At 43.3% G+C, this 24,224-nt stretch overlaps 1 protein-coding gene across 2 annotated transcripts; it reads left to right on the plus strand.

The window, feature by feature from the left end:
- The first annotated feature begins 1,658 nt into the window (after nucleotides 1–1,658).
- LOC139373519 (synaptotagmin-11-like) lies at nucleotides 1,659–23,628 on the plus strand. 2 transcript variants are annotated; one of them, XM_071114124.1, is made up of 5 exons: nucleotides 1,659–2,058; nucleotides 18,185–18,930; nucleotides 19,355–19,582; nucleotides 22,951–23,071; nucleotides 23,197–23,628. In XM_071114124.1, the coding sequence occupies exons 1-5, from the start codon at nucleotides 2,025–2,027 to the stop codon at nucleotides 23,505–23,507; spliced, it is 1,440 nt and encodes a 479-aa protein (XP_070970225.1). In that variant the 5' UTR covers nucleotides 1,659–2,024; the 3' UTR covers nucleotides 23,508–23,628. The 2 variants fall into 2 exon arrangements, with proteins under 2 accessions (XP_070970225.1, XP_070970226.1); XM_071114125.1 differs by lacking the exon at nucleotides 1,659–2,058 and adding an exon at nucleotides 5,944–6,008.
- Nucleotides 23,629–24,224: the final 596 nt, after the last annotated feature.

The raw sequence follows: 24,224 nt of genomic DNA on the forward strand, positions 1-24,224 counted from the left end.
TTCTCCTTGTATGAGCTGAAAGTTTAGAGGGACGGCCAGGTCTTGGTAGATTTGCAGTGGTCTGATACTCCTTCCATTTCAATATTATCGCTTGCACAGTGCTCCTTGGGATGTTTAAAGCTTGGGAAATCTTTTTGTATCCAAATCCGGCTTTAAACATCTTCACAACAGTATCTCGGACCTGCCTGGTGTGTTCCTTGTTCTTCATGATGCTCTCTGCGCTTTTAACGGACCTCTGAGACTATCACAGTGCAGGTGCATTTATACGGAGACTTGATTACACACAGGTGGATTGTATTTATCATCATTAGTCATTTAGGTCAACATTGGATCATTCAGAGATCCTCACTGAACTTCTGGAGAGAGTTTGTATATATATGTATATGTGTATATGTATATGTATATGTATGTGTATGTATGTATGTATGTATGTATGTATGTATGTATGTATGTATGTATGTATGTATATATATATTTTTTTACAAATGTTAGAATTGTTCTTATACTTCTAGTATTTTGAGTAGATCATTGACAAAAAAAGACAATTAAATACATTTTAATCCCACTTTTTTTGTAACACAAAAGAATGTGGAGTAAATCAAGGGGCGTGAATACTTTCTGACGGCACTGTAGCATCAGCAATCCAGGGTTTATATACATCATTAGTGGGAATAAACCCACGCTGACACAATAGGTCTATATGGGCACGCTGAAGGATGCGGCCATAACTGCTAGACCACCCTACAATTGAATTCAATTTTGACAGTTCATTCAAAACCTTAGGACACACTCCGTGCTTGTATGTCGTAGCCTAGTAGAGTACAATATCTATCTTGTGTTATTTAAGCAATAAGGCCCAAGGGGGTGTGGTATATGGCCAATATACCACGGCTAAGGGCTGTTCTTAGCACGACGCAACGCGGAGTGCCTGGACACAGCCATTAGCCGTGGTATATTGGGATAATCTATTGCAAACCCCAGAGTTGCCTTAGTGCTATTATAAACTGTTTACCAACATAATTAGAGCAGTAAAAATATGTATTTTGTCATACTCGTGGTATACGGTCTGATATACCACAGCTGTCAAACAATCAACGTTCAGGGCTCAAACCACCCAGTTTATAATTAGCTATGTAAAATGATGGTTGTTGACGTGTATGGCTACATGGCAGATCCATTTTTGTACATTTGAATGTTGCAGTAATAGGATCTAGGCCTAATGTTTGAAAGAGCGAGAGAGAATATTATTTTGATAGCAGACCTGATCCCAATGACTCTACTGCCCCAGCCTGGAGAGAACGACAACTGCGTTTGAATTTCCTGATGCAAAAGCAGACAAAAGAGTGATCAAGTTCAGACCTGACATCTGTAGGGGTTAAAAATAAGAGTACATCAACATCCTTTTTTTTTCTCAAGTTGGTTGCTATACTGTGAAAAACAGTTGTACTTAACTAGTGCAAGAAAAAAACGATTCTCGTCTTCTGGGTCCCTCCCTAGCCCTATCCTCTTTGTGGCCAATTCCACTGCTTTGTTCTCATTCGCCCATTCTTGGTAGCGTCTTGGCAGATCTTGGCAGTGAAGGGCGATATGATTGGATGAGAAGGTTTGGAGGGGCTGGACCTCTGACCTTCTCATCCAATGTGTTTTGAGAAAGAGGCGAGAAGAGGGGACGCGAGGAATCAAGTGAATCAATTGAGATTCTCCCCTAGACTCCCCGTTATCAGGGGGGGGGGGGACCAACTCTGGTTGTAGTAGTCGCGCTCAGCAGCCGCACCCGAGCTCGAAACTGGAGTGGGAAGAAGCAAGCGCAAATGCCATCCCGAGCGCATCATTGAGAAGCGACAGGATCAAAACAATAATTTCGGACTGAGAAAAATACCACGGTCAAACATCGTCTCATCTGACCCTAAGAAAAAGCGGAGGGACAAGAACATTCATGGAAATAAAATAGAAACCTGCGAGTTTGAATTGTTTTCTTTTAATCTTTTTTTTTCTGACAACAACACAGCCATTTCAACCCCAAAATGACTGAGATAACCAATTTAAGACCAGCATATGGTAAGACATATTTTTCCTCATAATAATTCACGAAAAACAGCTGTATTTAGGCTACTTATTGGATGCCAGCCAACTGTTTTAGGCTAGCCGAAGAAAAATTTGTGTTTCTCAGGTTCTCCTCAGATTCTAAATGGTGTCATGTTGGCCTAGAAAGGCTGAAAGACGCCAGGTGCTAAATGTGTTGTTTATTCTCTACACATTTACTTTAATTATCTCCCCCAAAGCCTAGTTTTTTTGTATATTCAATTAATTTGATGTTTGAAATTAAATGGCACACGTCTATTTTAATATTTCACAAGACACGGTTTATCTCCTAGAATGGATGTTATTCTGATGATTAGAAAGCTTTGAGCCAACAACTGGAATACATTTAAAATATATATATATGTATACGGGAAACCTCTTTTAAACAATGTTAGTTTAGGGTGCATGAATTATTATCAACAATGTTTAAAGTTGTTGAGAACACAGGCCAGCGAAGGACTTGACTCTGCGTCAACAAATTCTAATAATTTTAAAACGGAGAATAGGCCTAATGTTTAATTTGTTTAATTTGTTGGGATTAGAAATGGGCATGTATATGAAAATGTGTGGTCATGCGTGCATTAGTTCCCGGCAGTCACCAATACTGCTTCGTCAGATTTTGGCTTGAAGGGGGAATATTGGCAGGGAAATGGACTGAATAAAAATGTGCCTTTTGACATTATGTAAAAACAAATAAAGTTGATTTCTAGTACATATTTATTGTGCGGTACGTATTTATTGTTATGGGTGAGACCTGTTTGGCCTGCTCCTACTGCGCTCATGCTTTCTCCAGCCTTCTCTAATGGCGTTGACTGCGCATGTGGGTTAGAGAGGATGATGACGTTATGTCTATTCTTGAGGCTTGGCATCAACCATGCCCGACTGCTCGCTCTTCTATTGTTTCAATGAACATCTACCCAAATTCCTGAACTGGACCCGTTGTCCATAGTTAAACAGAACATTTGGGCGGGGTGGGTGGTCTCACATCTCCCCAAAAACCTCACTCGCTGGGCAATCAATTCGAGTGCTCATTGTAATCTAGTTATGTAACCGTGGGACTGTCGGAAGCATTGATGGATGTTTTGCCAATAGTGCATCACGTATCACTGTCAGAGTTAAAACACCGGCTATGGGGCTTAGCCTTGTGCAGAATATGTTGTTATTTAGAGAATGACTGGAGAATGAGTGGACAAAAATTGAAAAAACACTGGCTACACCCAGTCACACACATATATTTAGCCTACTGTATAAATATATGGTTTACACCTACAATTACTCAGCAATCAATTACGCAATATACAGCAACCAGTGTAGACAACTAATGGGACATATCACATTGACAAAAGCAGTAAGAAACAGTCTAATTCTCCTCTCCTCTGACCTGCACAAAGTCCCCGGAAAATAAATGAGCTCCTGAGAAGATTACTATGTTCTTTGTCTGCAGTGGATGGGTGAGGCCCTAATGTGTGTTTGTTTGTATCAGGAGTGTTAGAGCAGCTCCTCGGTGAGAGGGCGTGGGGAGTCTAATTACACCAACAAAAGCACTCTATGTCCTATCATCTCTTCATTACCAGTTTATATGCATTGTTAAATTCATATTACCATAATTCCTCTCCTTAACAGATGGCTATCGCCCAGAGCAACATGCATGGTTTTGCTTTGATTCAGGACTTTCCTTCAGAGTTGAGGCCAGTGCCAAAGCTGGAGGGAACAGCTGCAGTTTACCCCACCTGAGGGCTCACACTGCTGAGCTGAGCCGAGCCAAAACAAGCTGTACTGAGCTGGCCTGGTTGTTGCTGTAACTGTTCTGGAAAGGACAATGTGAAAATGAAATACGATGTGAATGTGATGACCCCTTCTGCTTTACTTCCGTATCCAGTCCCATACTGTTTTGAATGGGCTTCAAGATCATATCATCAAATTCATGAAAACATGGCCATATATATTATATATATAACACACAAAAGTTGAAAGACAATGCTGTGGGGGTGGTCGCTTTCATCAGCGTATACCCGAGAGAGCACAGTATGGTTTGGTTCGGTATGGTTTGGTAAATGGTTTGGTAAATATGGTTTGGTAAATAAACATACAGTCAATAATACAGTAGAAAAAAGTATATATACAGTATGTGCAAATGAGGTAAGATAGGGAGGTAAGGCAATAAATAGGCCATGGTGGCGAAGTAATTACAATATACAAATTGAACACTGGAGTGACAGATGTGCAGATGATGAATGTGCAAGTAGAGATACTGGGGTGCAAAGGAGCAAGATAAATAAATAAATAACAGTATGGGGATGAGGTAGTTGGATGGGCTATGTACATATTGCCAAGAGGGTGCAAAGCTGTCAGCCACCCTTTGCCTTGATATTTGAAGAATCTCAAATGTAAAATATATTTTGATTTGTTTAACACTTTTTTTGGTTACTACATGATTCCATATGTGTTATTTCATAGCTTTGATGTCTTCACTATTACTCTACAATGTAGAAAATAGTAAAAATAAAGAAAAACCCTTGAATGAGTAGGTGTTCTAAAACTTTTGACTTGATGAGGACATTACACAGTCATAACATAAGCAATATAAAACACCTTTATATGTCTTATAAAGATGGTATAAGTCACTTAAAAGGTTTTCCTTGTTTAGTACCCTTATGTTATTGACTTTATCTCTTCAGGGCTACATCTCTTACTGAGGCAGTCTAGCCTGGATGAAGGGGTGAGCCGACACACAGTCCTACCTCTCCCCTCCCTCCAGCTCTCTCCGTTCCTTCTCTCTGCAGTGTGTCCGGCATAGCCGCAGTGGCAGTGCCGAACAGAGCTTGTGATTTAATGCCATAGTGACTGGTGTCAGAGTGACAAGCCTCTTTCTGTTCCAGTGGTGAAATACAGCACACTCCACCTCGGGACAAGGTGTCTGTCTGTGTCACTCATATTCACAGAGATTTCAGGATGAAGAAACACACACAGAGAAAGCTAACGTTGTGTGAAAGGGGGTTTAGCTAGTCTATTAGCTCAGTCCTGTGAGAAGCTGAGCAGCAGTGGTTTACCCCAGCGTGTTGATGGTGGTAGGGGAGATGGACATTTACAGATGTGTTTTGTCTGTGTGCCATATGTTGTACATGTAAGAGGGAAACTGGTGTGTTTACGAGAACATTTCTATGAGTTTTGGGGCTTTTTGCAGAATACTTGAGACACACAACTCTTTGGAGTGGAGTTACTTAGGAAGGTATTATTTCCTCGCACCTTGACATCACCTTTCCTGAAGTTAGTGGTCAATCCTGGTTGGTTTGGCACCGAAAGGCTAGGAAGCATGAGTTTTTACTCACCAATGTAACAACACAGTGTGGTCAAAGACTTAGTAACTTAGTTGCAGTCATGATCTGGTTACCTATAAGTTCAAACATAGTTATGTTTTGGGGTTATTACATATTTATTATTTCCAGATAACTTCTAAACTATCCACAATGCACTATTTCTCATATGGAGGATCTACTCTGCAACTGAGTTTGTATGCTAGCTCTGTAGGTAGCTCGAGCTGGCAAACGTCGACCACACATCATGCTTCTCACAGACTTTGTGGCTGTGTTATCTAGTGAGAACCTGTTGGCAAGGCAGGCTCTAGTGCTTGCCATGGGCTTAAAATGAAAGAATATCATACCTACTTGCTTTAATTGTGTAGTACCTCATCTGTTCTCCTTTTAGTTTTGTCAACTTTTGCCGTGTTCGCTATGAAATAGGCTACATGAGTTTTGTAACTTTTTCCACCTTGGCTTAGTGCTAGCACGCTAGTTGACAGACATCTAGAATCTATCTATTTTGGATTTCTGCCCGGTGAAGCACTCGCCTCCCCCTCGCTTTGGTAGCTAACTCAGCCTGCACTCTTTTAAACGTTTTACCATCGGATGGACCCCAACCTTCAATCTGTAAGTCTCTGCTCTCTCTTTGCTTTTAATCTGCAGTTATTTTTTAGTTGTGTTGTATTCGTTTTTTTTCTAGCTAGTCTCCAGAAGTTGGATTCTAGCTTACTGACTATAACTGTGGTGGTTGGCTTGGCTGGCTAAGCGAATAGTTAGTTGGCTAAATAGCTAACGCTGGCTGGCTAGCTTGCTGGCTAAAATAACTGCATATACAGTAGCTAATATTATGGCGTTATGTATTTCCTAAACGTTGGTTTACTTTAATGTAGCTGTAAGCTAGCTGTTGATAGCAACTGGCTGACTCATTCAGTGCTAACGTAAGCAGGGTAGTATGGCTAACGTGAGCAGACTAGTTGGCTAGCAATTTTGCAAGTTGTTGTAACAATAAATTCAAAAAGTAATTGCTTGTAAGTTGGCTGAAAATGTTGTTGAAACCAGTAGTCATGGCGATTTTGATTAATTTGAAGTTATAGATTTGACGTTATTTCTGTTGGAGTTTACATTATAGGGATCAGACTGGCTTACCTGTTCCTCTATATTACATCACACCATGGAAAACCTTTTCCCGACAGGACTGCGCCATACTTCGGAATTCTAATCGGTTTTATGTAATAACGCCAACAATAGAAAAGGGAGGCCACTTTGCATTGGTACTTTTGATGCATATACTAATGCAAAATCCCAATGTTACATGTGGTTACGTTGTTGCTACCTGCCCATTCATTTAGTGGGTAGAATGAGTGAATTCAGAGTATGGAGTGTTGGTTATATTTACTACTCTTCTGGTAGTCTAAGCCCAGACGTCACACTTTATCCTTAATAACACACTCCTCGTTTCCTCCTTTCCTCCTCTCTTCGGTAACTGCACAACGCTCCTCTCTCCATCATAACCTCGTCCTCCTCTTCCTGCCCTACCGTCACACTCTTCTGTGTTCCTGTATTCCTCCACGGTCCCACACGTCCCCATTCCCCTCCTCGCGTATGAATCAGACAATTAGAATCATTGCTCATGATTAACAATTTACTGCAGTCTATTAATCATGGATGCCCCCTGCTTGTGCACAGACACGTGTGCATAGACACGAGCACACACACATTCTCTCTCTCACACACACACACACACACACACACACACACACACACACACTTGTTCTTTCAAGCATTGTGCTCCTTTTGATACTGTTGGTTTTATTAGTAAGTCCTGGATTTCAACCTTTTCTTCAGTATTGCTATTGAGGTTTGAACGGTTTATTTCATTTAGACCTTGACCTTATGGGTAATGTCAGTCTCTCGCTGGGGGAACGCCTCTAGGCAACAAGAGCTGCTCAGCTGGGCTTTAAAGACCCTCCAAAAAAGTGACATCATCTGATTCTCAAGCCCCACTGAGGTCGCAATGATCAATGGAGTAGAGGGGGGTCGAGTCTTTGTCTAGAGGGGGATAGTGGGTGTGGGTAGCTAGACACTATGGAGATACAGTGAGTGGATGAGAGAGGAAGAGAGAGATGACAAAATAGAGTAGAAAAAGGGAGAACATTTCCTTGGTGGATCAGGAGAAAGAGAGAAGGGAAGCAGAATTGGATGCCAGTAACTGTTTTGAATGCCAATACAAAAAATATTCTAAATGGTTTAGCCGCCTGCTGTTCTGAATTCCCATGGCCCGCAGGGAAGTCACTCTTCAGAAATGTCCCAACCAGTCTGTTTGTCTGGCACGCTTGCTCTCGACTCTCAGTCTGGGACCTAGCTATGCATCCTTTGTCTCACTGTTTGTCTCTCTGTTAGCAGCTAATGTCACCACTCATTCGTACCCCATTTCCTCACTCTCTCTCTTCCTTTCACCATTTCCTCTCCTCTTTCTCTCCTGACGATCCATCTCTCTCTCGTCTTCCTGCTACCTTTTGATTTATTTTCTCTTTAACCCCTTTTTTTCTCCTCCCCAATATCGTGGTATCCGGTTGGTAGTTACAGTCTTGTCTAATCGCTGCAACTCCCGTACGGACTCAGGAGAGGAGAAGGTCAAGAGTCGTGCGTCCTCCGAAACACAACCCAACCAAGCCGCACTGCTTCTTGACACAATGCCCACTTAAGCCGGAAGCCAGCCGCACCAATGTGTCGGAGGAAACAGCTGCGACAGAGTCTGGACTCGAACGCAGGATCTCTAGTGGCACAACTAGCACTGTGATGCAGTGTCTTAGACCACTGCACCACTCGGGAGGCCTCTACCTTTGATTTCTAACACACTTCCTGTCCTCAAGTAACCATGTTTGCAACTTTCCTTTTCTGGCCATTTTGGTTTTTCCAAAAGCTCTTAAAAGCCTCCTGTCTGTCACACAACTGGACAAGTGCCTGCTGACCCAATTTTGGCCTCCTGCACTGTTGCTAAGCCCCTCCAACTGACTTCACTGCTGGATATGAATATTGACTGCTAACACACAGCTAAATCCCTGCACATGCAGCTTACTGGTGGCCCAGGGTGTGGCTGGCTGCAGGCTCAAGCATCTGGGGTCATCCAGTCAAGAACTGGCCTGGTCAAACCAGGCTTAATGTTGCACTCACTGTTGTTTCCAATCGTGAAGGCTGTGTTCAGTCTGGTTTTACCAGGCTACTAGTTCCCGCCAAGGTGCATGAAGGTTAATGAAGGCAGCTATTGCCGAAACCTGTTTTTTTTTTATATAGAAAGCAAGAGGACCTATAATGTACTTCCATTTTCCTCCAAGAGAAAATCTCGTGCAGAATTATTGTAGTCGATAGCTGGGGCCTCTGTCATCTTTGTTTTATAACAGAGGTAGGTTAACCTTAAGCAAATGTGACAATGCATAGTTATTCCTGACCACTGAGGTTGGTTTGGGCTTCAGTCACAGATTTTAACTGTAGAAGGTGGCTTATCAGAATGCAGATGTGAATCTGATTATGTTTAAGTCAAATATTATATCTGTTTGGGCTTCTTGTGGTCAATTTGCAGTCTACAAATGATTTGTAATTATGTTCCGGCCCCCCGAACATCCACTCCAGAAATAAAATCGGCCAGCGGCTGAATCTAGTTGATGATCCCTGGTTTACACTAAAAACGACAAGTAACTTCCATGAAATTTCCCATGACAACGGCATGCATAATTCAGGGTATTTATTTATTTAGTTTTTTTATGCATCTGCATCAGTGGCTTTTTGTGAATGCTGTATGTGGGTGTGTTTTTAGGAATGTTTGTAAATGCATGAACACTCAGTATGCTAAGTGTTTATAGTGTAGTTCCTATACTTATTATCCATGATGCTGTGGAGTTTTACATAGAACTCACAGGAGACAAGGAGAAACTCTCCAAAGCTCTTGAGGCCTCATTATAGCTGTGATCAGTGCAGCTGTACAGCAGTGTCTGTCAACCACACACATGCATGCACGCACACGCACAGACACAGATACGCATACACCCACTTCTGCCGCCATGTCTGCCAAAAACATCTCTCAGCCTCTCTCTTTACACAGAAACTTTCTCAGAATAGGCATCCCCCCCCCCCCCCCCCTCCCTCCCTCCCACCCCACCCTCTGGTGGTTGCTGGCGTCTGGTTAAGGGCTGCTTGTGTGGAGATGGTGGAACTCACATCCTGTTCTCATCCGCTCTGGGGTTCCTGGGCAAACTCTGAATTCCAATCAGCTCCATCTGACCAGCTCGATGGGAGAGGGGCCCCGCTGTTGCCAGGGCCACCTAGAGAGAGAGAGAGAGAGAAAGAACAAGATATGGATAGAAGTGAGGGAAATGGAGATGAGTGTTATGCAAGAGAGAGACGAGAGTGGAGCAAATACTAAATAAAAACCAAGTTTCCATGGTAGTAAACATACAACACAAAAGTAACAATACAGACATACAGTGGCAAGAAAAAGTATGTGAACCCTTTGGAATTACCTGGATTTCTGCATAAATTTGACAACAATAGACAAACTCAGTGTGCTTAAACTAATAGCACACAAATGATTGTATTTATCTTGTCTATATTGAGTACATCATTTAAACATTCACAGTGTAGGTTGGGGAAAGTATATGAACTCCTACTGTAGGCTAATGACTTCTGCAAAAGCCAATTGGAGTCAGGAGTCAGCTAACCTGGAGTCCAATCAATGAGACGAGATTGGAGATTTTGGTTAGAGCTGCCCTGCCCCATATAAAACACTCACAAAATGTGAGTTTGCTATTCACAAGAAGCAATGCCTGATGTGAACCATGCCTTGAACAAAAGAGATCTCAGAAGACCTAAGATGAAGAATTGTTGCCTTGCATAAAGCTGGAAAGGGTAACAAAAGTATCTCTAAAAGTCAGTCCGGTAAGACAAATAGTCTATAAATTGAGACATTTCAGCACTGTTGCTACAGGGCAGTTAACCTACTGTCCATAGGCTGTAATTGTAAATAAGAATTTGTTCTTAAAACGGACTAGTTAAATAAACGTAAAATAAATTAAACTCTCCCTAAGAGTGGCTTTCCTGCAAAGATGACTGCAAGAGCACAGCGCAGAATGCTCAGTGAGGTAAAGAAGAATCCTAGTGTCGGCTAAAGACTTACAGAAATCTCTGGAACATGCTAACATCTCTGTTGATGAGTCTACGATACCTAACTCTAAACAAGAATGGTGTTCATTGGAGGACACCCCAGAAGAAGCCACTGCTGTCCAAAAAATACATTGCTGCACGTCTAAAGTTTGAAAAAGTGCACCTGGATGTTCCACAGCGCTACTGGCAAAATATTCTGTGGACAGATGAAACTGAAGTTCGGTTGTTTGGAAGGAACACACAACACTATGTGTGGAGAAAAAAAGGCACAGCACACAAACATCAAAACCTCATCCCAACTGTAAACTATGGTGGAGGGAGCATCATGGTTTGGGGCTGCTTTGCTGCCTCAAGGCCTCGACAGCTTGCTTTCATCGACGGAAAAATGGATTCCCAAGTTTATCAAGACATTTTCCAGGAGAATGTAAGGCTATCTGTCCGCCAATTGAAGCTCAACAGAAGTTAGGTGATGCAACAGGATAACAACCTAAAAGACAGAAGTAAATCAACAACAGAATTGCTTGAACAGAAGAAAATGGAGTGGCCCAGTCAGTCCTGACCTCAACCCGATTGAGATGCTGTGGCATCCCAAGAATATTGTGGAACTGAAACAGTTTTGTAAAGAGGAGTAGTCCAAAATTCCTCCTGACCGTTGGGCAGGTCTGATCCACAACTACAGAAAACCTTTGGTTGATATTATTGCTGCCAAAAGAGGGTCAACCTGTTATTAAATCCAAGGGTTCAAATCAGTTGAAGTCGGAAGTTTACATCCACCTTAGCCAAGTACATTTAAACTCAGTTTTTCACAAATCCTGACATTTAATCCTAGTAACAATTCCATGTCTTCGGTCAGTTTATCAACAATTTATTTTAAGAATGTGAAATGTCAGAATAATGGTGGAGAGTGATTTATTTCAGCTTTTATTTCTTTCTTCACATTCTCAGTGGGTCAGAAGTTTACATACTCAATTAGTATTTGGTAGCATTGCCTTTAAATTGTAGCCTTCCACAAGCTTCCCACAATAAGTTGGGTGAATTTTGGCCCATTCCTCCTGACAGAGCTGGTGTAACTGAGTCAGGTTTGTAAGGACTCCTTGCTCGCACACGCTTTTTCAGTTCTGCCCACAATTTTTTTTGTAGGATTGAGGTCAGGACTTTGTGATGGCCACTCCAATACCTTGACTTTCTTGTCCTTAAGCCGTTTTGCCACAACTTTGGAAGTATGCTTGGGGTCATTGTCCATTTGGATGAGCCATTTGCAACCAAGCTTTAACTTCTTGACTGGTGTCTTGAGATGTTGCTTCAATATATCCACATAATTTTCCTCCCTCATGATGCCATCTATTTTGTGAAGTGCACCAGCCCCTCCTGCAGCAAAGCACCCCCACCACATGATGCTGCCACCCCCATGCTTCACGGTTGGGATTGTGTTCTTTGGCTTGCAAGCCTCCCCATTTTTCCTCCAAACATAACGATGGTCATTATGGCCAAACAGTTATATTTTTGTTTCATCAGACCAGAGGACGTTTTTCCAAAAAGTATGATATTTGTCCCCATGTGCAGTTGCAAACCGTAGTCTGGCTTTTTTATGGCGGTTTTGGAGCAGTGGCGTCTTCTTTGCTGAGCGGCCTTTCGGGTTATGTCGATATAGGACTCGTTTGACTGTGGATATAGATACTTTTGTACCTGTTTCCTCCAGCATCTTCACAAGGTCCTTTGCTGTTGTTCTGGGATTGATTTGCACTTTTCGCACCAAAGTACGTTCATCTCTAGGAGGCAGAATGTGTCTCCTTCCTGAGCGGTATGACAGCTGCGTGGTCCCATGGTGTTTATACTTGCATATTATTGTTTGTACAGATGACCGTGGTACCTTCAGGCGTTTGGAAATTGCTCCCAAGGATGAACCAGACTTGTGGAGGTCTTGGCTGATTTTTTTATTTTTTTTCCCCATCATGTCAAGCAAAGGACCACTGAGTTTGAAGGTAGGCCTTCAAATACAGCCACAGGTACACCTCCAATTAACTCAAATGATGTCAATTAGCCTATCAGAAGCTTCTAAAGCCATGACATCATTTTCTGGACTTTTCCAAGCTGTTTAAAGGCACAGTCAACTTAGTGTATGTAAACTTTTGACCCACTGGAATTGTGATACAGTGAATTATAAGTGAAATAATCTGTCTGTTAACAGTTGTTGGAAAAATTACTTGTGTCATGCACACAGTAGATGTCCTAAACGCCAAAACTATAGTTTGTTAACAAGAAATTTGTGGAGTGGTTGAAAAACGAGTTTGAATGACTCCAACCTAAGTGTATGTAAACTTCCGACTTCAACTGTACTTTTTTCACCTTGCACTGTGAATGTTTACACCGTGTGTTCAATAAAGACATGACAAATCCTAATTGTTTGTTATTAGTTTAAGCAGACTGTATTGGTCTGTTGTTGTGACTTAGATGAAGATCAGATCAAATGTTATTTATTTTTATTTATTTATTTTACCTTTATTTAACCAGGCAAGTCAGTTAAGAACAAATTCTTATTTTCAATGACGGCCTAGGAACAGTGGGTTAACTGCCTGTACCTTGTCAGCTCAGGGATTTGAACTTGCAACCTTCCGGTTACTAGCCCAACGCTCTAACCACTAGGCTACCCTGCCGTTATGACCAATTTATGCAGAAATCCAGGTAATTCTAAAGGCTTCACATACTTTTTTATTCCCACTGTAGTTTAAACATTGGCAACAAGACAGAAAACCCACTACTTACTCAAAGACAGGCAATGTGCCTCTGTCAATCGGTCCCTTAGAAAATGTGACCATGAAACTGTTACAGTAGCGAGTGCAAACATTTTCAGACTTGTTTTTTGTTGTTGTACTGGTCCCCCATGGGAATCGTTCCCACAACCTTGGCATTGCAAGCACTATGCTCTACCAACTGAACCACATGGGACCAAGAAGGTATTGCTCTTACTCAGGTTAGTCTTTGGACTCGTTACAACACTGACTACAGTGTGTGTGCATGTTTGTGACTACAGGGTTGGCGAAGAGGCGGTCTCTCTCAGGTTACTCAGAGATTGAGTCAGTACTGGAGAGATTGTAAGTAAGAACGTAAGCAAGACTTGCCTGAGCCAGAACGACACTAATTATTGCCCCATTCTAATAGATGACTTACAAAGAGGTTTTGAAAGAAATGCCGCCAAAGATGTTGTGACCAATACAGTCGTGTTTTGTAACGTCAAAATGGCTGTCAAAACAACAGGGTTCAGAGGGTCTTGAGTTGATGACGTACCTACAGTACATTCGGGAAAATTTTGACTTTTGACCCTTGACTTGTTCCACATTTTGTTACGTTACTGCCTTATTCTTAAATGGATTAAATAAAAACATTGGTGAGGAAATCTACACACAATAGTCCATAATGACAAAGAGAAAACAGGTTTATAGATTATTTTTTTAAAGTTCAAAACAGTAATACCTTATTTACATATGTATTCAGACCCTTTGCTATGAGACTCTGAATTTAGCTCTGATGCATCCTGTTTCCATTGATCATCCTTGAAATATTTCTACAACCTGATTGGAGTCCACCTGTGGTGAATTCAATTGATTGGACATGATTTGGAAAGGCACACACCTGTCTATATAAGGTCCCACAGTTAACAGTGCATATCAGAACAAAATCCAAGCCATGAGGTCGAAGGAATTGTCCGTAGAGCTCCGAGACAGGATTGTGTCGAGGCACCGATCTGGGGAAGGGTGCCAACAACTTTCTGCGGCATTGAAGGTTCCCAAGAACACAGTGGTCTCCTTAAATGGAAGAAGTTTGGAACCACCAAGACTCTCCCTAGAGCTAGCTGGCTGCCCGACCAAACTGAGCAATCAGGGGGGAGAAGGGCCTTGGTCAAGGAGGTCGCTCTGATAGAGCTCCAGAGTTCCTCTGTGGAGATGGGAGAACCTTCCAGAAGGACAACAATCTCTGCAGCACTCTGCTAATCAGGCCTTTATTGTAGAGTGGCCAGATGGAAGGCACTCCTCTGTAAAAGTAGCATGGCAGCCTGCTTGGAGTTTGCCAAAAGGCACTGAAAGAATACTCAAGATTCTCTGGTCTGATGAAATGAAAACTGAACTCTTTGGCCTGAATGCCAAGCATCATGTCTGGAGGAAACCTGGCACCATCCCTACGGTGAAGCATGGTGGCAGCAACATGCTGTGGGGATGTTTTTCAGCGGCATGGACTGGGAGACTAGTCTGCATCGAGGGAAAGATGAACTAGGCAAAGTACAGAGAGATCTTTGATGAAAACCTGCTCCAGAGTGCTCAGGACCTCAGAATGGGGTGATGGTTCCCCTTCCAACAGGACAACAACCCTAAGCACACAGCGAAGATAACGCAGGAGTGGCTTCGGTACAAATCTCTGAATGTCCTTGAGTGGCCCAGCCAGAGCCCGGACTTGAACCTCTTGAGAGACCTGAAAACAGCTGTGCAGCAATGCTCTCCATCCAACGTGACAGAGCTTGAGAGGATCTACAGAGAAGAACGGGAGAAACTCCCCAAGTAAATCAAATTGTATTTGTCACATACACATGGTTAGCAGATGTTAATGCGAGTGTAGCGAAGTGCTTGTGCTTCTAGTTCCGACAGTGCAGTAATATCTAACAAGTAATCTAAAAATCCCCAACAACTATCTAATACACACATCTAAAGGGGTGAATGAGAATATGTACATGTAAGTATATGGATGAGCGATGGCCGAGCGGCATTGGCAAGGTGCAATCGATACATAAAATACAGTGTCCTTTGACAGCTTTTTGGTCTTGGCCATAGTGGAGTTTGGAGTGTGACTGTTTGAGGTTGTGGACAGGTGTCTTTTATACTGATAAGTTCAAACCGGTGCCATTAATACAGGTAACGAGTGGAGGACAGAGGAGCCTCTTAAAGAACAAGTTACAGGTCTGTGAGAGCCAGAATCTTGCTTGTTTGTAGGTAGCCAAATACTTATTTTCCACCATAATTTGCAAAAAAAATCATTAAAAATCCTACAATGTGATTTTCTGGATTTTTTTTCTCATTTTGTCTGTCATAGTTGAAGTGTACCTATGATGAAAATTACAGGCCTCTGTCATCTTTTTAAGTAGGAGAACTTGCACAATTGGTGGCTGAAATACTTTTTTGACCCAATGTACAGGTGATATGAGTAATGTAAGATATGTAAACATTATTAATAAAATACAGTATATACATGTGATATGAGTAATGCAAGATAAAGTGGCATTATTTAGAGTGCTGTTGTATAAAGTGACTAGTGACCCATTTAGGGGCCAGTTATTGGGTCTCAATGTAGGCAGCAGCCTCTCTGAGTTAGTGATTGCTGTTGATCAGTCTGATGGTCTTGAGATAGATGTTTTTCAGTCACCTCGGTCCCAGGCTTTGATGCACCTGTACCTGTAAATACCTGTCTGCCAAGCTTGTAGCGTCACAGCTAATCGCTGCCAAAGGTGCTTCAACAAAGTACTGAGTAAAGGGTCTGAATGCTTATGTAAATGTCACATTTCAGTTTTTTATTTTTAATAAATTAGCAAAAAATTCTAAAAACCTATTTGTGCTTTGTCATTATGGGGTATTGTGTGTCGATTGATGAGGGGAAACAATGATTTAATCCATTTTCGAATCAGGCTGTAACGTAACAAAATGTGGAAAAGGTGAAGAGGTCTGAACACTTTTCGAATGCGTTGTACTTCTACGACAATGAGTTTGTCACCTAGTCTACAAACACCAATATTGAACAGTAAAGAGCGCTCTGTACTGTACATCCTAGAGATCAGCATACTATTTTTCTCTCCATGCAATGATTTTATTTTTATTAGGCTACACAAACAAACGAAACAGCTGATATAGTTTTATACAACAATGTCCTTTTCCCAACAGAGGATGTAAAATGACTCGTAGCAGCAAGCCAAGTGCAGAATTACTTTTTTATATCAAATTATACTGAACATGGCCACAGTAATGGAATACTTTATTCAGATTCGTTCCTATTATAATACCTTGTAGTGTTTAATAGTCTACAGAGTGAAGCGTTCCCTGACTGCTTTCAGTGTCTATATCAACATCAATCCAACTATATTTCTGTTACACATTTCCAGTGACTCACAATACACAATGCTATGCACTGTTCATTTAATAATTTGACCCTTTTAAATTCACTGATTGTGTTGATACCTAGCGAAACATATTGCACCGCTTATGTTAATCTACTACGGTAAATGTAGAAATGCCATGGAATAGTTTTCCTTTATTCAGAATACCAAATATTCCATCACACGTGTTTGTTGATCTTATTTATCCATCTCTTAAAAATGATATTTTCAGAAAAGGTCTCCCTCTCCCTGTGTCCTTAGCCTCACCTTTCTCCTCACATCCATAGCCACACCTCAGAACTAGGCAGCACTTTATTTCGCACCACTATTTAAGGTATGGCAACTGCTCGGCCTCTGACCTCAAGGCGCTACAGAGGGTAATGCGTTACGGCCCAGTACATCACCGGGACCAAGCTTCCTGCCATCCAGGACCTCTACACCAAGCGGTGCCAAATACTCCAGCCACCCTAGTCATTGACTGTTCTCTTTGCTACCGCACGGTAAGCGGTACGGAGCTCCAAGTCTAGGTCCAAAAGGCTTCTTGCTAAGAATAACAGCTTCTACCCCCAAGCCATAAGACTTCTCGACAGCTAATCAAATGGCTACCCGGACTATTTGCATAGTCACTACCTCTACCTACATGTACATATTACGTCAATTACCTTGACTAACCGGTACCCCCTGTATATAGCCTCGTTATTGTTATTTTATTGTTGCTCTTTTATTTGTTTATTTGGTTTATTTAGTAAATATTTTCTTAACTCTTATTTTTCTTAAAACTGCATTGTTGGTTAAGGGCTTGTAGGTAAGCATTTCCCGGTAAGGTCTACCTGTTGTTCCCGGTAAGGTCTACCTGTTGTATTCGGCACATGTGCCAAATAACATGTGATTTGATTTTGAATACCAGTTAAACGTGTACTGTCAAATAAGGTGCCAGCCGAAGCTTAGATCCAGGCTGGTGCCACAGCTGTCAGTCACTTTTTAAACTGGGTCACATGCTTAGTCCAAATGTAGGTCAGTGGTGTTGTGTGTTTTCCTAAACGCTCCGGGTAGAACATGGTGTAGAACATACTGTAATCCTTCTGCAACGGCTTATACGAACTTCAACTTCCTCATCTGACTGACTGTATGGGGCAAGGCCCCACGAAACGTGAACAGGGGGAAAAAAATTGAAATACTCTGATCAAGTCCATCCATTTTACAAGGTTTAACCAGTTTTCCTGCTTTTCGGGACACATATTTTTGACAGCCTTTCATCTTCTCGCTTTAGGCAGGGAATTATGCTTTTTGATGGAATACAACCTTCTGTTTCGTTATGTGTTTTCATACCGCATGTGTTCTTCCTTTGTTTGTTGAAGGCAGTTTTTTAGAAGGCCTAATCTACCTGTTAGTAAGGCTTTCAACCCATCAGTATTGAAGGAATGAAGTGAATAACGGTGGAAAGGAAATCATAAAATGAATAAGATTTCCCTGCTCTCTCCCTGTCCCTCATTCCCCTCCTCGCCCCTCTCAGAGGTGTCCCCGGTGCTGGCGGGCTTCCTGGGCGCCGGGGTTCTGGTGGTCTCGGTCACAGTGGCTGTCTTCCTCTGGACCTGCTGCCAGCGTCGCTACCGCCAGATGACGGGCAGCTACAAGCTCCAATCGGGGCCCTGCGACCCGGCCGTGGACCCGCCCTACAAGTTCATCCACATGCTCAAGGGAATCAGCATCTACCCGGAGACACTCAGTAACAAGAAGATCGTCCGCGTGGGTCGACGCCCGGGCTCCTCGCGAAATGGCGGCGGATCCGGCGTCGAGTGGGGTCGTAATGGCGAGCGAGGAAGAAGTGGAGCCGGAGGAGGGGGAGGAAGGGTGATGCTGGTGGACGCTGACCCAGAAACGGGCCTGCTCAACGGCTCCACCCACCTGCAGATGAGCCACCTGCTGCCTCCTGTTGGACAGCCCAGGCTAGAGCGGGCGCTGCCTATCCGAGCCGACTACTGCTGCCTGGAGAGCAGCTCCGGAGGTAACAGCAGTAGCAGTAGCTGTGATGCCAGCAAGACAGCCTCGCCCTTTACTCCGTGCCAGGGGGAGGGCACCACCACACCGCACGCTGCCCTAGGCACCCTCAGCCTGTCCGTGGACTACAACTTCCCCAAGAAGGCGCTGGTGGTGACCATTGTTGGCGCCCAGGGTCTGCCGGCCGTGGACAAGCAGGCGGGTAGCTCGGACCCCTACGTGAAGATGACCATACTGCCAGAAAAGAAGCATCGGGTCAAGGTGAGTCTGGTTCCTCTGGAGGTTTCTTCCTACCTACAGGGTTAATCCTTGATTTGCTTTGTTATGTTTAGGGTTTAGGTATTTGGGGTTGCGGTCCCAATTAGCTTAATACTTTTATTATTGAATTATTTGAATTTTCATTATTACAGGATTAGATAAAAATAAGAACATTTAAAAAAAACATTTTTTAGTATGCAAACATGATTGGGGCCCTGGGCAAGAAAAGTTTGAAGAGCCCTGCATTATCCCTCTCATTTTGTATTGTAAAAGAGTTGTGTCACTGTAGCTGTTTAAGTGTTACTGTAAGTGTAACTGTTTAACTGTTACTGTAAGTGTAACTGTTTAACTGTTACTGTACGTGTAACTGTTTAAGTGCTATTGTCACAATAGCAACCAGACTGAAATATGACCAATTGCTCTGCAGACCCGCGTCCTGAGGAAGACCTTGGAGCCCGTGTTTGACGAGACGTTTACGTTCTACGGCGTGGCCTACAGCACACTGCCCGACCTCACACTGCACTTCTTGGTGCTCAGCTTTGACCGCTTCGCCCGTGATGATGTCATCGGGGAGGCGGCAGTGCCTCTGGCCGGGCTGGACCCCAGCACAGGACGAGTTCACATCACCCAACAGATCAGCAAGAGACACATCCAGGTGAGGAAAGGGAAAGGGAAGGATGGAGGGAAGGAGACAAGGAATGACTTGTATTTATTACCTTTTTATTTAAACATGTTATTAAGAACATTCTCTTCTACAATAATGACAAAAGACACATCCTGGTTAGAGAATGGGAATTAGGAAAGGAGAGAAGGAGGAGGAGGGAGAGAGAGGAGAAACCGGATGAAAGTGAGGAAGGCATTTTCTTTTATTGAGAGGAATACAGGTGAGGAATCGAGGGATGGAGGATAGATGATGAAAAAGACTGAGAATGAGGGAATGAGGGCCAGAATGAAAAGAAGGGAGACGAAAGGGGGAAAGAGGATGAAAGGGAGGGAGGGAATGGGGTGTGGTAAAAGAGGGCAATTCATAGAGAGATGAGTAGACAGAATTTGAGGATAGAGGGAGGAGTTGGAGTGGTAAGGAGGGAGAGAAGGATAGAGAGAGAGGATGGAGAAGTGGAACAGTTGATGGGCTTTTATGGCCAGCAACACTAGAGATGAAGAGAGGGAGGGATAATGAGAGAGACGGGGAAGAAAGAGAGAAAGGTTGGCAGAAAGGCGATACATTTGCAAAATAAGGGAAGGAGGGAGGGAGGGAGAGAGGGGGAGAGAGAATAGGGAGAGAGGAGGGAGAGAGAAAGGGTAGGGAGAGAGAGAGAGAGAGTAGGGAGAGAGAGAGAGAGTAGGGAGAGAGAGAGAGGGGAGGGAGGGAGGGAGAGAGAGAGAGGGGATGGGGAGAGAGATTGGATGGGGAGAGAGAGGGGATGGAGAGAGAGGGGATGGAGAGAGAGGGCAGGGGAGAGAGAGGGGTGGTATAGACAGAGCAGAAAGATGGAGACGAGAGGGAGGGCAATGGAGAGAAGAGAGGGTAATGGAGAGAGAAAGAGAAATTGAGGGGTTAGGCTACTCCCATTGACAAGAAAGAACCCCACACATAGCACAGAGAGGGAGAGACCGAGAGAGAGAGACCTCCGCACAACACAATCTGCACTGAGAAAAAGATTACAGAGAAACCTAAATGCATACCACACACACACACATACACACAGAGAGAGAGAGGCTCATTCAGCACACACAACCTGTTTCTTTTCCACTCTTCGAAGACAGCAGCAGACACACACACACATGCACAGTCATGCCCACACGACACATGTGTAAACACATTACATGCATAAGTATCATTCCCAGTGCCAATGTAAGCCTGTCAAGCGAGGCAGTACAGATATGTATACACACATGCATAATATCTTCCTCCATATACACATACACTCACGCCAACATTCTCAATTTCATCTCCATGCAGTCACACTATTTCACACCCCTCTCTCTCTCTGACTCTCTCTATAGAGATTTATCAGTACATAGTTCTACCATTTCCTCTCTCTTTCTTTTTCTCTCCCTCTCTTTCCCTTTCTCTCCCTGTCTCTCATCTTCCTCTCTGTTATCTGTCTCTTTCTACCCCCTCTCTCCCTTTCTTCCTCTCGTTCCATCTCTCTCTCTCTCCTCATCTCTTTACTCCTTCGTTCAGAAGAGGGCCTTAAATTGAATTCCCTCCCATTTCACTGCAGCCTGAAGCGGTTTAGAGACGGGAGGGAATCGATCTTCCAGTGGGGAGAGAGAAGGAACAAGACATAAATAGGAGAGGGAGAGAAAGATTAGTTTGAGTAAATGAAAAAGAGAGACTTGGGTATCTGCTGATGAAGAGGAGAAGGAGTGCGATGCCACTGAACAAATGAAGAGGGGAAAAAAAGACAAGAGTACATGAGAAAGAGAGAGATGGATGATACAGTGGTAGGGGGCGAATTAGAGAGAGAAGGGTATCATTGGACGGAGAGAAAGCGAGATGGCGCTGCGATAAAAAGGAGTGTGGCTGGACCATAAGCCCAGAGGAGATGTCCATGAAACTTTTATCGGGGGGGGACTTAAGTGGAGGGGGGAAGCTTAAATTATTGAAGTGGGGAGCAGTAAAGACGTCACACTCATTACGACAGCGGTAGCTCACACACTTAGCAGTTGTTCAAAAAAAAAGTCATTACCCGTTTAGAACATAAAAAGTATATTTTGAGCATTGTGATTCTCCACCATTCTACAGGAGCACTAAAACGCATCAAAACTCCCGTTCAGCCCAAGGCGTCCAAAATGTCACATTGGTTTATATGGCAGCACTAGCTCCTAGCGCTGTTAGGACTTCTCTCTCAGCCCATCTTGACTAATGAGGCCATAGGAGACTTAAAGAAATAAACCAAGCGCAAACTGAGTTTATGGTATGTCCATTCATATAATAAAAAGAAATGCTTGAAAGTATGACAAATGTACCATTTGCGTTGTACTTTAGAGAAAATATTTTTTGAACGATTAAATTGTCAGGGAACTAAGCAACGCTAAAAATGGTGGGTCATTTTCTGCATTTCACTCCGCAGTGAGTCTATGGCATGTTCATTTTATATACTCAAAAGGTAAATGTACAATTTACTACATGAGTACTTCAGAATATAGTCAAAAGGAGTACAGTGTTAGAGAACTGTAGAGTATTGTTGTGTACCGACTGCAGTGGTTTCAGACTATTTTTATAGACTAGTCTTTCTTAGAGCAGAGTTCCCCTAGTGGGGATTCTAAATGAGATGTGGCGTTAAGTCCTGCTCGTTAATGAAAAAGCTACAGATGCACTGGACTAGAGAAAATTAGGAGGCTATCTATTTACGTCATACTTTGCATGCAGATCCCAGTGCAGATGGTAGCGGATTTGCACACGCATGCATGGCAAGACACACACGCGCGTACGTCCCGGCCCGGGTAATTCTCTAGTTCTCCTTTTTTAAGTTCAAGCTCAGCCTTGGGCCGCCTCCCACAGTGCGTTGCCATAGTGACACCTAGGTGTAGTATACGAATTCACGAGAAAGAGAGTGAGGCCAAGAGTAAAACGGAGAGCGAGATGAACAGAAAGACAGGGGAAGCCGCAGGTCTACATACTGTATATTATTTTTACGGAAATTATCTATGGTGTATAAATTGTGTGGAAGTGGGTAGTGGGTTATGGACGTATAATGTCTGCCCTATTTGTGTGCAAGGCAGGTTTTGTGTGTATGATTGTACTGTATGTATACTTTGTGTGTGCATGTGTGTGTTCTAACTAGGTGTTCTCCCTGCAGTGTATCTACATTCTAACCCTGCGTTCTCTCTGCAGTGTGTGTGTATCTGCGTTCTCTCTGCAGTGTGTGTGTATCTACAATCTAACCCTGCGTTCTCTCTGCAGTGTGTGTGTATCTACATTCTAACCCTGCGTTCTCTCTGCAGTGTGTGTGTATCTGCGTTCTCTCTGCAGTGTGTGTGTATCTACATTCTAACCCTGTGTTCTCTCTGCAGTGTGTGAGCCGTGGGGAGCTGCTGGTGTCTTTGTCCTACCAGCCTGTCACTCACAGGCTCAATGTGGTGGTGCTGAAGGCCAAACACCTGCCCAGGATGGACATCACTGGCCTGTCAGGAAGTAAGTACTACACACACACACACACACACACACACACACACACACACACACACACACACACACACACACACACACACACACACACACACACCTCACCCCCTTTCCCCTCTATCCATCCCTCACAGACCCCTACGTGAAGGTGAACGTGTTCTACAGCCACAAGCGCATCGCCAAGAAGAAGACGCACGTGAAGAAGTGCACACTCAACCCCGTTTTCAACGAGTCATTCATCTACGACGTGCCCGCCGAGCTGCTGGCCGACGTCTCCGTGGAGTTCCTGGTGGTCGACTTCGACCGTACCACCAAGAACGAGGTGGTGGGCCGCCTGGTGCTGGGTGGCCAGAGCCTCATGCCCACTGGGGTCACCCACTGGAGAGAGGTCTGCGACAACCCCCGCCGGCAGATTGCCAAGTGGCACACCCTGGGCGAGTATTAGGACAGCTCAGAAAAATCTCCCCAAAATTTTGAAAATCGTGCAATTTCTCGGAGTGGGTATTCTGTCGAAAAACCACCACCACTACTATTTCAATCCTATTCTCTTAGAAAAATAAATAAAAGAATGAAATAGAACCCTTCCTGTCTGAAATAAAGAGACCCAACCAGACCACCATAACCCCACCCAGCAAGGACTTGTAAGGTAGGACCACTCTCTTCTATGAAAAATTACCGCAACCAATGAGGCGACCACCGTGGCTGAAAAAAAATCTGACCAGACTTTTAGGAATCACTGACGACAAAAGACTTGATTGAGTATTTCAAAATCTAGATCTGAATATAGGAAGACATATTCAAATGTATACACAAATATATAGCCTACACATTCAAGACTGTTAGCGATATCCATGTGGTCCTACCAGTTGGGTGGGGGTGTAAAGGGGATGTGGTTATTCTAATCAGAGAGCGTCACAACCTCCCACCCTCGTTCTCCAGCCCCTGTCACCCATAGGTATAAACATTCAATTACTTGCTTGCTTGAACAAGTTAAATATAAAACACACCTGGGAAGGAGTGTGGCCACAGAATACAGTATGCAAGACTTTCTCTTAACCTAGTGTACCAATTCCTCTTTAAACCAGGAAGTATCTCCTGGTACTGCACAAAACTGGGAGGGTTTATGTTAATTAGAGGGTGTGGTTAATTTAGATTGAGACGG

This window comes from Oncorhynchus clarkii, chromosome 18, assembly GCF_045791955.1.
Source record: "Oncorhynchus clarkii lewisi isolate Uvic-CL-2024 chromosome 18, UVic_Ocla_1.0, whole genome shotgun sequence".
NCBI lineage: Eukaryota > Metazoa > Chordata > Actinopteri > Salmoniformes > Salmonidae > Oncorhynchus > Oncorhynchus clarkii.